Source organism: Rhea americana, unplaced genomic scaffold (assembly GCF_003343005.1).
Source record: "Rhea americana isolate MKP2758 unplaced genomic scaffold, rheAme1 scaffold_27, whole genome shotgun sequence".
NCBI lineage: Eukaryota > Metazoa > Chordata > Aves > Rheiformes > Rheidae > Rhea > Rhea americana.
Genome location: NW_028186390.1, coordinates 2179901 through 2195483, shown reverse-complemented (window position 1 = coordinate 2195483; position 15583 = coordinate 2179901). Strand labels below are relative to the sequence as shown.

Below are 15583 nucleotides of genomic sequence, written 5' to 3'. Positions count from 1 at the left end.
AATAGAAAAGGTCTGGTTTCTAATTCTGATTTACCACTTGTTTTACAAAAACTATGTTCCATATGCAGCAGAGCAAAACGAAGCACTGAACACATTTGGTTTCCTTCATATCTTGTTCCTGTTTTAAATAATAGGAACAATGCCTTTCTTTTTACAACTCCTAACCAAAAAAAATGCATCAAGACATTAACATCCAAGCAAATCAATACAAAGAAAAAAATGCGGTATTGTTGGTCTTGTTGGGGAGACCTTTCCAGCTGCTTTTGGCATCCATCAGAGCTTGCTGCTTCTACGTGGCGCAATACGAGCACTTGCTCCTGGGGAAAACCATCCTTGTCTGGGTGAGTCATTCCAGTGCATTTCTCCCGTATGAAAGTAAATAAATAGGACAGTCCAATTTAACTGCTGGTTCTGGAGCCCAAATAATTGAAAGCCTTGTTCTTCTCTTAATTATGCCCATTGCCAAAAAATGAAACGCCATCTCTGTGTACGGTACAACCCCCACGTGAATGTGTAATTACCAAGTTGAACAAAGGGACCCTGGCACTAGTTATTAAATAACCAGTGATTCAAGTGGTAACAAAATAGTGCTGCATGTCAAATCTCACTAAGCCTTAAAGCTGAGCTGAACATTTCTTTTTCTCTTTTTTTCTTTCCTCTCATCTGTCAACACTATCTTAGTCTTCTCACTTGGACTGGTAAGTCTCTTTAGTGCCTTCCCGTAGCTAGAAAACTGGTACGTCAAGACCTCAGTGTCACTTTCCTTAACTCCCTTGGTTTCAGAAACAGGGAACACAAAAGCAAAAAAATCACCGGTGTTGTGATAAGTGACTGTGAGGCCCTTTACACTAGTTGCTCTATGCCCGGAGGAGCGATGACATGCCCTTTATACCGCAAGGACAGATACCTTCCCCTTGTTCTGCTTTTACCTAGGAGAAAGGCCTATTTCCAGATGATTTAGTAGAGATTCAATTAAACTACCATACACCAGTAGGTTTCTGAAATTATTTACAGATTCTCTTTTCAGAGAAGATAAACGATGGACTGACCTACATAAAGAATCTTTAAAACCAATTCCAAATGCACTCACTAAGAAAGAAGCAATCTATATAAACCCCTGTTCTTTGTAAGCACCTCCAGAGGGTAAGTATTGCTGCTCTGTCCAGCCAGCAGGAAATTTCTAAGGAATAATAGAATCATTCACCAATTCACGGCCTTGCAGGCTAGCACAGCACCTACCCAGCAAGTTACAGGGCAAAGCAGATTTATGGAGAGTATCTGGAACTCACAGAGAACTGACACCTGAGAAAAGACCATAGAAATCTTTAAGAAGTCCCTTAGCAGAAAAAGCGGCAAAGTATTTTTCTCATCATTGGTACCTTTAATTAGCAATAGGGAAACTACCCTTGAAAGGGTTCATGGCTATTTGCTTTGACATTCCAGGCAGTGATCTCGTTCGCTGAGCTAATGCAACGTGCAGTCTCTACAGCAACACCATCCTGTAGTTCCTTGTTATTTTTTGTATTCACATTTTAAAGCACACAATACATCATAGGTCTTTGATTAAACAGGTAAGTGGAAACCAGTTACTATGGTGTGGGGCTACAGAAACAGTTTTAAAGAACCTGCAACAGAACAGCGTGGATGATACTTTTAGATATTTAAGGAAGTTAGTAGAAAATGATTACTGTACCTTTTTGCTGATTTATGAGCATTTCAGATATTAAAGACAGAGAGAAAAGGAGAAGAAAAGAAGAAAGTTAAGAGATTTGTTTTCAATAATGCACAGATCAACAGATATAAGAGTTTTTGCTTAGTTTGTTAAACATACTGAATTATCTTTCAAAAAGTTTAATAAATGGCATTCCATCTGTGAATCTCACTTATAAAAATGAATCTATTAAATTCAAGCAGTTAAATTTCAAAACTSTGCACACAATTTAGCATATTCAGTTTCAAAAGAGACACATTTTAGAACTAATTACAAATTCAAATATCTCAGGTTGACTTTCAAATAAATAAAACATTGTTATTGTAAGTGTGCTTTGGTTTGGAAAATGTGACTGACTCGCTTCTCTTACTTGTTTGTTTTTGCAAGGCATAATGTACATTAGACATTCCTTAATGCTGCACTGTCTGAAATGTGTAACTGCTTAAAAAGTAAATATCAATTAAACTCAAAAGTTCTGCCCCATAAACACTTGGCCAAATGTTAAGCCATATAYATTCACCTCTTTGGAAAAGACAAAGGAACAAGTCTGACTGTTATTCTTTACAAGCTTTATGCTGAGGACTTAACTGGTCTACACAGTTGTCTACTTACTTTCTTTCCCCATAACATGGTGACTTAATTTTATCAGAGCCTGACACACTAGAGAGGCTCCTATCTTCTCTGTATGGGAAGTGAAAAGACTTGTGAAGTTGAGCCAGAAAATCTGTCAACTGTATGTAAGAAATGGATTTGGTTCTTACAGTTAATTCTGATGGGGGACTACTTAAATTATATAGAATTATAACATGGATGTATTTTTATCTTTACAGAATTGTGTCCAAAACTGAGAGGCATTTCCCTTCCTTTAGATGTCTGAACTGTTTTTGCATTCATTCAGATCAGATTTTACTGAAGCAACACATGGTAGGAAGCAAGACRGTGACATATTTAGTACAGCAGCAATGATTCCACTTTCACTCACACTATACCTTATTCTCCAGGTACCTCCTCTCACTGGCCTGGTTACGATGARAGAGTTTGTGAGTAACTAACTCCTGAGTAAGTTATTCCTCAGCATGAGTAAGACGGCAGAATGGGCTTTTCCGTGATCAAGCCTTTTTTTTATTTCTCAAAGCACATAAAACTGAAAATAAAGAACCATTGCTTACAGCTGAGTTTTCTGAAACCTCCTCATGAAAATGAAAAAAAAAAAAAAAAGTCCTACTCCAGTGTGAGAACAGATCATGCWCAAGGACCATTGGAAAACTCAGTGCAACTCCCAGTATGGAATCRTGCTTACAGTATCCAGGTGTGTTCGCTGATGCTTTGCCCGGTCACTGGAGTTGCTGAAAGCTTTCTGGCAACCAGGATGCTGACACAGGTACGGCTTCTCCCCGGTGTGACTCCGGAGGTGAATCTTAAGGTTCTCAAGCCTAGAAAATGCCTTGTTGCATCCTTCAAACTGAAAAAAGCCATAAAAAAAATTGTTGTAAAGCACTGCTAAATAAACCATGTGCAGCCACAATGAGAACAGTGTAAGATCCAAATCAGACATGTAATAAATCAACCAACATTCAAACATCTGTTGAAATTTATGGACGAAACACAACATTTTGTGGTGTTCATTTAATCTGTCACTGAAGACATGGTGTGCAGCTCAATAATAACACATGAGTTATAAATATCTCACACRTTCCTGTCTGAAGTACTGAGCATTTAAAGGCATGGTGTCAGTAAAGAAAATTTAAAGAAAGAACAAGTGTTCTGATGAGTCCTCTTAGATTCTAATTGGCAAGAACCGCTGTGGGCTGTAACAACATGATGCTACAGAGAGACCAAGAGAAGCTATTTGTGTCAGGGAAGAACCTGGTTTCGGATGGCTGAAACACTATACACTGGGGCAGATGAATACAGACTATTACAGGAAGACCTGATCCATCTCAGGCTCAGCCCAAACTCTGCTGTTATTCTGCACCCTTTTCTTTACTGGTCAGATCATGCAGATCTGTTTTCAGTATTTTTACAACCACGAACCTGAGCAATGCTGACTTCTTAAGCACTTGTTTCATTAAGAAACTTGAAGAATAAAATGCTGCAAAGCACTCACAATAAAAGTAGCTGCTTGAAATTAAATTAGAATAAATAAATAATGAAAAGTCGCAGGTACCAATCTAAGAGAAGGGTGTTTTGCATTGCTCACCAAGTCTTAGTGTTACAGACAACAGTTGACCACAGTGGCACTACTTCTCCAAGAGAGACTTTGGGAACTAACTCAGATGAGCACAAACACATGCATACACATGAACAGATGTGCATCAAAAATAAACCAGATATGCAGTATGTGCTCAAATACTTCTGTGCACMTGTACTCAAATGCAACATGTATATACTTCACCCACTCTCCATTGCAGTTTCGTGGCATTGCAGATTTTCCAGTGCCTCTATATAGATGAGAACCTGGCTCCTCTGTGATTTGGGATGTCAGGGTATGTATTTGAGAAGCACAACCCAGTTTACCACCATGTCAGCATCCRTAACAGTTTTCAAAGGCAACAGGTAGATGTATCTTAAAACTACTATTTTTGAAAAATCAGATCTTTTTATACTATTTTTGCTGATAAAAAAGAGCAAAGAAAAGAGTGAAATCTTGACATGCATAAARTCAGTGTTTTGTCATTTGTTTCTGCTGAGTCAGGACTTTGTTCAGCAAATTTATATTCACTACCTGTGGTTCTTTGGTTGGCATCACAGAAATTAAAATCTTGCCAACCCCCGTCACATTACACACTTTTCTTATATACATTGGTGAGTGCCAAATTTCTGACTTGACTGCTGCATCCAGCATTGCAGAGAGAAGGCTGGGAAAGGAGATCAGATGCATCTTAAAAGATGCTGCGAACTGGAGACACCTGGCTTGCCAATGCCTGRCCAAGGTAAATTTTGGCCACTGATAGAGACAGGTCCATCACRTCCTGGTCAGATTAGCGTGCTCTAAGCATCTCAATACAGTGACAAAGTGATCTGGATTCTCRAATTAGCTCTCCGTTTTGCAGACTATTTTGTCTTTAGATGCAGATGAGCTCTGCACACCATAGACAAGGCACACATGGGCACCCCCACACACAGCTTCTAGGCAGACTGTATATTTTCACCCTTCCCAGCCACTCGTATGTTAAAAGATCACTGTAGCTTTTACTGCTCTAAATATTTTACTGCCCTGGGCAGCTATTTCATTTGTCTGCATGGTATATTTGGGTCTATACACATAGACAACTACCTGGTATATAGCGACATTTCCATCTTTCTCCATTGCAACAGTCAGGAAAGCTCTGCAAAGTCACCTGTGGATATGCTACCTTTGGCTTCAGAAGTTCATTTAGTCTTGAGTCCCTTCAAAACATGTGAGCTGTTAAAGAAGGTAGGGGAGTTTTGGAAGTGGCCAAGTCACCAAGGCTTACAAAGAAACAAWTTTTCTCTTTAATCATCACTAAAAATTTGGAAAGTGTTCAGAATGAAGCAGTTTGAAACGTGCAGATATGACAAGTCCGTGACAGATAAAGTAGTGTTTAGAAAACCCATAGTTCTCACCACACATTCCATAAAGCCAGTATCTGGCAAACACAGCTAATGTTTTGAGGTCCTAAAGATCAATTGTTTTATGTTTGTTCCCTAGCTCCTCTTTTTTGTTAACATCGCCCTTCAAACCATTACCCTTTTATTTTCCGTTCAAGAGGCCGCTCTTCTCAGTTTTACTCGCTGATACAGGACCACGTGGTAGCATAAGAATCAGATCCCATGTCTACAAAGCTATTTTGCAGCTCAGCTCCATAACTTCATCCATTTGAATCCCAGGTGAGTGACAAGATCAAGCTTTTCTCTACTGTTACTCATGCTATTCCATTTGCGTGCCATATCAGCAGTTCTTTCTACAGACCACACTTCCCTCTCTAAGGGACCCTCAGGGTCTGACATGTGGACATCAAAAGACCTAACCCAGAAGGACATTACAGAACAAAGTTCCCTATCAATGGGTCCTTGGGATATCCATATTCTGTTGGCACCAGAATCACTACAGTGGCACACCACAGCCTGCTCTTTGTTGTCTCCCCACTGGCTCAGGGCTGGGAAGATCTTTTAGATCACAAGTCTTTTCACAGCTTTTCAGTCATGGATGCAGGATCTTGACCCTCAGAATGTTTTTCTAATGGATTATTAGCCTTTAGCTCCAGTATCTAYGGCCTAATACAAAGTAGAAAAGTATGCAGAATAATCCAAATTAATTGAAGGTAMAGCTCCATTCCCACTGATGTCAGTAGCAGAAATTCCAATGGTAAATGTCCTAAAACATCTAAACACAAGCAAACAAGTATGTTTAAGACTTTTGCTGGAGCAGGGCTTAAGGAAGAGAAGGAATAGGCCTTAACATAAATGCTCAGAAATACAATGTAAGCAGCAACACTCAAACAAATATGGGTTTATTATACTTCTACTGTGGTCAAGAGCCTTCTTTTTTGTGCTAATGCATAATCCAAAAGCTTAATAGCATCAGCAGTAACACTCCTCCTTCAACACATATGCCTGGACTCTAAGGGCTTTTCTTATTTATGATGTTCTCTATGGTACGGCGTAAATGTCAGTCAAGGCTAGAGCTCCATTACAGTGGATAATATATAGTAAGACAGTTCCAAACCTGTGATAAATTCAGTCTAAATAAGTAAGGTGGGAGAATACACCAGCAAAGAGAAGGATATGGCTGCAATTCCCATATTTTGGAGGAGGTGGAATTGCTAAAGGTAGGGTTGGCTATGACTAAATAGGAAAAAAAAGAATGGAAAAGGAGTAGGGGCGAGAACCTGGCTGGAAATGGAGGAGGAGAGGGGAAGGTGTACCAAGTTGAAGGTGATGGGCATGAGAGCACGGAGTAAGAGAGCTGGAGCAAAGAGCTGGTAAGTGTGAGCCTGTGAGCTGCAGAGGTCTCCACTTTGAAGGACTACAGCTATTTTTGCTGAAGCTGCTGACTGCATCCTTTACCGGTTTTGCCTACAACTCCCCATACGCAGAAGACACCACTAGGACATATGTTCCTCAGAATGGAGCTGTCTTCCTTTTACAGTTGCACAAGGGCAAGGTAACTTCAACTGGGTTTCTGCGGATACTGCTCTAAGATGAGGTRATTGTCAGCTACTGCTCAACATTTGCAACTCTGCCATGCACCCTGCTACTGGAGATACATACWCTAAATGAAACCACTCCGGAGAAGCGGGGTCCTCTTTCTCCTTTCAGATAACTGTTAGGAAGAGCCATCAATCCAAGCAGTGTCTAGGCTTCAGCTACAAAGAACAAATGCTCAATTTTCAAAGGATGGTAGTAGCTATGTGATCAGCTAAGAAGGCTACTTACAGAATCTCCCAGACATCTGGCCTCAATCTGTCACTGCTTGATCCTACAACCTTAGATATTTTGTTGRCGTTTTTTGATGCCTGGGATAACTGTAACAAATGCTGTATAATCCTCAAATTCTGTAGAAGTCATCATAGCTTTTAAAAAAGTTTATCAATAAAAACAGTAACTATACTGCAAGTACTATTTTTGTCTTTTTTGWGAGATCGGTAATGTGTGCTTCCAACACTGCTATCCCATACACACCTGAGCAGACACAAAACAATGTCAGAGGATTACAGTAAATAGCATGATATAATTATTTGACTTTACAACTAATGCTGCTTTTATAATAAAGCTCCTACCAGGAAAAATATGCTTTAGAACTTTATGGGACTAAATTAGCCCATTACCATATGGAAATACGTATATTATCTTTATTTCACACTGCAGTCTCACTGGAGTATAACTGCAGGAATATCGTGCATTTAAAAGGCATATTTATGAAAACACTAAATTATCTCACAGTGATCTAAACACATCATAATTTTCTTAACAAAACAATTTAATCTAATAACTGGAATTGCTTAAAATGTTTTTCTTTGCTTCCATTTTATACTTCGAATGCACCTGAGAATGTTGCCATGCAGAAATAACAGCATATTCCCAAGAGGGTTTATATTATCAAATTTTTACCATTTTCATAAGCTCATTTAATCACAGTCATGTCTAGAATATCTGTCAGTGGTACAGATCAGAAGAAATCAACTATAAACTAAACAGCTCAGACCATAAGGTGAAGCAATAACTGACATTTTCTTAGGAAATGAGTTATGACTGAAAAAGAGAAGCCTTCACAGTTGTAGCGCTAAATAGGTCCAGTGTGCCATTAGAGAAAGCTCATTAATATACACCTCTGCTCTCGGCTGCGAGATCAGTTAAACAAGCTGCCTTTTATTTATAGGCCTAAAAGGGAAAGAGCAGGTCATAGTGGCTGCTGACATCTCAGACAGCCTACAGATGGAAAACCCCAAACATTTCATTCCAAAGCATTTAGTACTATCAATAGGAAACCTGATGTCTGGTCAAAACATCTACAAGCCTTCTGAACATTGTGAAATGTTCTTTCTTCCCCACTGATTACAAAATTGGGAGAATTTTATTGAAAAACACATTAGGAGAAAAGRAAAAAGACCCTGTGAGGACGTGTGTCCCTTCTGGAGGGGAGGGAACAGGCATGTGCTTGAGAGCACACAGCGCCCAACGCTGGTGACCCGGCAGGAGCACACAAGGCTCCAGGCCGTTACAAAGGTCATCCCAAGCACATGAGTTGCTCCACTGAACATAAGAARCAAAATATTTGATTTGGTGCTTTGTTTTTTTCTAGCTACCTCCTGATTGGATTAATTTTAAATTCTCTGCGGTAGCTGCGACAGAAAGCCCTGATCCTGCAAATAAGCGTGTGTGAGTAACATGACTCGTGCAAGGAATTTTACTGAACTCAACAGGACTCTTTGTGAGTGTAAAAAGTAGCCTGCAGGAGTGAGCTCTCAGTCTCCCCACAGATCCCAGTTCATATAGCCAATTTACAGATTTGAACTGGCAGAGGCTGTTTTCTTCCCTTAGTAGCCCTATAACGATGGCAGATACCTGCGACACACAGAGGGCCTGCCAATCTCCGTGCTTTTTCGTGAAGCTTTGAGCAATTTACATTTGCACAGTGGCACCTCTACATATTTTACTTGAGTCCTGAGAGTATTGCTTGTATTTACTATTTGTATTGTAAAAAAGTATGTGGGGCTTTAGCCAAATTACTGTACAAGTCTTGGTGCGTAGGAGAAGAAAAGGTGAAGGGGTGGGGGACAGGAAAAAGAAAAATCTGGAGAAACATGATGCAGTACAAATGCAATGATGGATCTTTCACTTTGTTAGGCTTCCAGGCAATTACAGCCAGTCATTCGACATCAACACACTGCAGACTAGCAGTTCGCTTTCCTTAGGCTGCTGGGTTGCACATTTCCTAATTTATACAAAACTGGAAAAGATTAATATACGGAAAATCCTGGAAAAGGCATTTGATTGGCATGCGTCACCAAATGAAACCTGCTGGCTGACGGGGCCCAGCCCTCTCTGCCGATCACAGAGGGAAAACGGACTCTGTTTCTGGGTTTTGCCTGCTAACAGCAGGTCTGCCTGTGCTCTCGAGTAACTCGGGCATCGTGCGCCCATGCCCTCGCCGCGGCCGGCTGCCGCCGCACGTGGGAGATCAGCTCCGCAGGGCACTGAATCGCAGCCTGTCTCCATGGAGCACCAGCAAGTTTGGGCTCTCAAAAGCCTTGCTCATGTAATTGTAAATTTTCGTCTGTCAGGAAACGGGGAGACGTTGTTCCGAACCCTGAACTATTCCTAGATTTGTTTCTTTTAGTACCACTAGGTCATACATCAGGCATGTCAGCAAGCCGATGGAGCTTTCCATACACTTTCCAGCAAAATCCCAAGTATCTGGGAAAATAAAAAGCCTCCCGGCATTTTCACAAGACCCTGTTGCCAGTCTTTGAAATTCCTTTTAGCAATCCTTCTTTAGTCAGGTGGAGTGATAAACATTTGTCAGAAGAAGGGTTACTTGCATTAATTTGCTGCAAAGTATGGAAATGAAAAGGGGAATCTAGGGATATCTCACTATCAGCCGCATGACAGCCACAAATTTTGCCATACGGTTTTGTTAAATATGTCATTTGGAAACCAAACAATTTTCTGAAACCTCATTACAGTTGGACTGAATACAGCATTATGGCTTGCAGGCAAAAATAACATTGCATGGAGCAACATTTAAAAAAATAGAATGTAAAATTCATATGGTCATGTAATAAGCAAAGACGACAACCGCTCTTGAAATCTACACGTCAGTCTTTATACCCTTACGTGTAATTGGAAAACTATTATATGTTTGGGATTTTTTGAATAGCTTGCAAGCTATTTGAAATTAAAGGACACCACACAATCCAAGGTTTTCTGCTCCAGTATCTGAAGCCAGATCTGCTTGTTTTAGAGACAAAATTAAGACTGAACAAAATCAATTAAAAAACCTCTCCTGCTGTGCCAGCAAAAAAACACAAATAAAATTAAAATGATTCTCTCCAGTTGCTTTAGATATTTAAACAAAAAAATACAGTTTACTATATGTACTTTAAAAACATGATCCTCTGTGTCAACAAGTCCTTGTCCTACCCAACTTCACAAGAAAGCATTTCAACTCAAGTTTGCATCTAAATGTGTCACCTATTTACATCCATCTTGGTTGAAACTTTACTGACATCTGTCCTCTTGCCTTTTTTTCTTTCCCCCCCTCATCTTCCGACCCGCATTTAGTCACATCTTTAAATAAGAGACTGTGCTTTCTGTAGAGAAGGACACTACACACTGCAAGCAGTTGTGTACATGGCAGATGGAGCAGGCTCTCAGAATTCACTTTCAGGTATAAGAGTTTGCCAGACTGGACTGAAGAGCTACTCATCTAAGAAAATAAGCATGGCCCCAGGACAGRAGGAGAATCAGTCATTGTGTATGTGGACTAACTAGTTGCAATAAAAAAAAATTCTAAGGAGAGGACAATAGTAAGAAAGAAAAAAAGGCATTACAAAACCAAACAAAAAAAACACCCCAAAACTTATGGCTGATTAGCATAGCGTAGCATCTTAAAAGGCCAAAATACCACATGTGTGGCATGTTACAAAAGAAGATTAAAATAAAGGAAAAAATATCCAGAGAACCATGAAGTCTAAAAACATCTGGAGTTTTATAGTAACAAGCAGGAAAAAAAAATCAAAAACATAATTGAAAAAAGTCTACAGTGATATATTATTGTACAATGAAACTTAATGGAATTGAAAGGAGAAGAGATGAAAAGGCAAAATAAGGGGGGAAGAAATAAAAGAAACAAGAAAAGGCATTTATACTTTAAAGATGTCACTGAAGGTTTTTATCTCAGTTATTAACAATTACACACCCTGCTTCTGTAAGCTGTTCCTGTAATGTGTTGAATGCTCTCTTTCAGCATAGGATATTCATGCATGCTCAGGAATTCATCAGCTCTTTTGTGCCTGAGGTAGGGGCACTTTTCACTTCTGATTCTTTGAGAGAGATCTGCAAAGAGAACGGCAGGGAAACCGCCTCTCCTGGTTTACATCACGAAACCAATAGGAGATTTGAAGAGAGGCAGGACAAACATGTAAATTAGAAATGTTTGCTAAAAACAATGCATGCATTCAGGAATTAAACAAAAAAWTTTAAGTTGTTATATTGGCATCAGATTCTAAAATCAACTTTAATTTAAATGTATTCTCCAGCAAACATTTATATAGAAGAATGAAATGAAAAACTTCCCTCTCTTTTTCATACTTTTCCCTTTTGTTAATGCACCAATACAGAGAGAGACAGATCTGCACATAGTCCAGTCTGCCTTCGTGACAGGCCAACAACGTCCATAAACAGGAAGGGTTTCCAGCAGACCACAGGAATTAACAGATCAGGTCTGTTTGGCCCCCAGTCACAGCCAAACGTGAGACAAGCATGCACCAAACCCTCTCTATAATAAATATGGCATATTCCAACRACAGCGAGACCTATCCTAACTTCCCACTCATCTCCCCAAGAGTACCTTTTTTTTTTTTTGTCCAGCTCATATCTTTGTCAAGGCCAATAAACAAACGCATACGACTGACAGTCAAAGCTCCTCTGTTACATGACCTCGCATCTAACAAAGTGACTGCTGTCCAGGACAGACCCAACAGAGGAAGATCCTGCAGGTAAGAACTGATCTATGGTTGGAAATTGCTGGGTGACTCTTTGCCCAACATGGTAAGAGGAGTTGTGTGGATAACTCTCAGGATAAAAATCTCTCCAAAGTTCTTCTCTACAAGGAAGAAGACAACTCAAGAGGGATTTTCCATGCTCAGATAGGCTCTTGCTCTTTCCTATGCCATGCTGGGCCAATTTGATTAGCTGCAAAATAGGAAGGGGTTCAGCCGGTAACCCAAGGATGTCAAAAAATCTGTTAAGATGTCCCTGACTGACCAACTCTTCCTTGTGTGTGTTGAGCAGAGTCTGGCAAAGTGCCCTTCCACAACTGCCAGAAAACCACCAGCAAAGAGGTTCTGCAGCACAGTGGGAGCTTGTTATCATCACAGGCTCAGTTACTTTATTCTTTTTTCCCCTCATCCTGGTTGTGGAGTAGAGTATCATGAGCCATAGCTCCCTCCTTCACCCACTGATCACCTCCAGCTACCCTACGCTAGAATCCCACAGGGTGATTTTACACTGGGAGAGCTAAACTGGAACAACAACACAAAAGAAGAATCATGTTCTCTTTCAGTGAATACATGCTCTCTTCCCTAGGGAAGGGGCTTTACTTCATTCAAGTCACTAATTTTCATCTTGCACTGCTTTTGTTTCATCTTTTTTGGCCACATTCACTGCAGAAAGGAAAATCTGCAAGATGTACTCCCAGGAAAACAGCTGTAAACCTGCAGATGTTTCAGTGGAAGTCAGCTTTCTATTTTTGCCAAAGTCAGCTCAGTTCCTAGGCTTGCTTAGGCACTGTGTTGTTGGAAGAACCGTGTTTTAGAGCTCAGAAACAATTGCATTATTGCATTTGGTGGACTATCATGCTTCAGCAGAGCTGCAACAACAGTCCATGCGTACACTCAGTGTCCCTGGCAGCACCRAGATACTGTGATGCCTCCCATCAGAGGCCAAGCTTGCTCAGGTCGCTCACAATTGCATGGGCTAAGTGCATGTGCTTCAACAGTTACTGAGGCACAGTAACCTGTGAAGCCATGGGAGTGGATTCTGTGCCAAAGCCCTCAGAGGAGATGTTAAATCAAGATTGTGCTAATGCACGCCCCCACACACTTTTCACACACTGTGACCTACTACATCCTAGTACATGGAACATGTTCTAGCATGGCTAGTTACGATTTTCCCCGAAACCCCGCTCTAATTTTAAGTAGTAAAGTTTCCTTCTAAGGTCTATTGTGAAGAGCTGCTTTCTGCTGAAGAGCAGACGCACGGCAGCAGTGCCAGGTCCCTCCATTCTCCATAGCACTGTGGGATCCTTTCAGATAAAAGGCAGTATAGCAATGTTCTTTTCTGAATAGTACTTAATGCTTTCCCACAGTCTTATTGTTTATAGGGAGTTTAGCAAGTCACTTCACTAATTTAAAATAGATTGTAATCCCACATGGATGGATAACAATAACACATACTGGTGAATCATATGGCTTTCAAATGATATGTATGAAAAAGAAGTGCTACATATGTTGTCTGAAATTTTATTGTGTGAAACCACAGCACTTAGCTCCCTACCAGCTGTGTCAACGTTTCAGTGTAATGAACTAATAGAATTGTAAAATAACAGCAAGGTTAGTTCTGAAAAAAAAATGAAAAGCTGAGATAAAAAAGAACGAGTGGGCAACAGAAGATGTAAATGAATACAGATAAACACCATTCCAGGTGGGAATACCAGCCTTACCAATGAAGTGATCTCAGCGACCATGGTTAGAGGTTGCCATCTAAAAGCCTAAGAKGAAAAGGGATTAGATAGATGAAATGGTTTTTAAAAAAAGGAAGAAGAGCAGGTCTGATATCCAAGGAAACTGGCGTGTTACACTTCGAAGGTACAACCATTGCAGAAACAGCCTAACTCACAACGGAGCTCATGAACAGACCCAACTTCAAAATGAAAGGAGAGCAAGAATTTTTTTCTGGCCTTCGCTTCCTAGGGTCAGATCGGTCTCCTGCATCCATGCCGACTCCTTCGTACGAGCTGCCTTACCCACATGACGTAGCTCTCCAGAACGCTGCCAGGGGACATTCCTGACATACTTGACCAATAGCAGCCTGCGTACAGGAACAGTTCAATGAGCCCAGCTCAAATAACAAAGCTTTCACATTGAGCTGTCTCGCATAATTTTTAATATGCTGCTAAATAAATAAATGAATAAGAGAATAAAAGATGTTTTCCAAGATAATATTTTGAGGGAAAACTGGAAATGGAACTCAACGGAAATAGGTTTTAAATTGAAATGTTGAACTGTAGCCCAGAAATGACAAGAAAATTAAATCTGATTTTTTTCCTGAACCCCAATAAAAAAAGTCTTAAACACTCTCTGTAGACCACAGTTCTGAAAGAAATGAAATTATGTTATTGTCATGCGTGATTATCCAATGTTTGGAAGGTATCTGCAAGGTTTTCCTGAGACTTATACCTCCATCCCCTAACCTAGCAGGAAACCACAATCACTTCTGTACCTTACGTGGAGGACTTTGAAATTAAAGTGCTTCAAAATCAAATATGAGCAGCTTCCAACATGTGCATTTAATCTTGCTAGGTTAAGAAACACCCTGTGGCTACCACACTAAAGAACTGAAAACGTAAATTGAAAAAATTATATCCATATGATTAAGTAAGATGCTTAAAGAGAAACATGTTGTTAAGTACTTCATTGAGAATAAAATGAAATGCAGTAAAATAGAAGCTATTTGGAATAAATCACTGACGCACATGCTTTCTATGCAAAATGGCAGTGTTCAGCTCTGAGTGGACATCTGGAGCAAATTAGTATTATGTTGAGAATAATATAAAATTAAAACATTTAGTTTCGGCTTCTAAAATTAAATATAAAATCAGAGACCAGTGTTGTGTTGGACAGCTCACCTTGTGACTCTGATAGCAAGAGTTTTGTTTTTAAAGCTGTTTATGCCTCCCATCATCGTAAGTGGAAGCCTAACACTCCCCAACACATACTATCTACGCAAACAGCACCAGACAGAACATCTTGTCTTGAAATGCAATGTCGAGTCCTGCATTAGATGTTCAGATCGAGGAGGCCAAGGCTAAGTCTGAATCTAAGCAGCTTGGGTAAAACCAGAGGAAGAGACCCCAAACTGCAGGCAGAACTCGGACAACTCCCAAGCCAAACSTCCCAGGGCCTGAATGTGTTTCAGTTTTACGTGTGCACGCTGACTCTGCACTTTCTAGCTCTGGAGAGCATCCAGGGTTGACGTGTTGAAGGTGCTGGATGACTTCAAGCCCGTGCAGGGCCCCTCTTACAATGTGCTGAGCTCCTCCCAGATGCTGCTGCTGAAGGTACTCAGTTCATAGGTGGTCTGATACTGGCAACAGAACAGCCCTCGCAGCTCCCGCCGAGGTGAGGGAGAGAAAAGAAGACTCCAGTGTGCACTGGGAYGACTGGCTGTCTAGGAAGTGCTGAACTGGAAAGGCAGTGCAGTGCAACGGACAGGGCATAAGACTGGGTTGGGGGAGACCTGGGATTTTACTTAGCTCTGCCACTGAGCCACCCCAAGCAAATCACTTCATCTCGGGCGTGTGGTTTCATTCTTCATAATTCCTGCCTCTGTAAACTGAAATCCCTACTGAACAGGGACAGGGTGCGACACCAAATCCCTCATTTTCACTTAGGGTTTCTAGGTCAT

At 40.5% G+C, this 15583-nt stretch overlaps 1 protein-coding gene across 2 annotated transcripts in view; it reads right to left on the bottom strand.

Moving 5' to 3' along the window:
* Nucleotides 1-15583, bottom strand: part of GLIS1 (GLIS family zinc finger 1) — a 200564-nt gene that overhangs the window by 35574 nt on the left and 149407 nt on the right. For both annotated transcript variants that reach the window (XM_085308005.1, XM_085308004.1), the window contains exon 4: nt 3012-3173. In XM_085308005.1, the coding sequence (XP_085164131.1) occupies nt 3012-3173 (162 nt within the window). The remainder of the gene's footprint in view (nt 1-3011; nt 3174-15583) is intronic.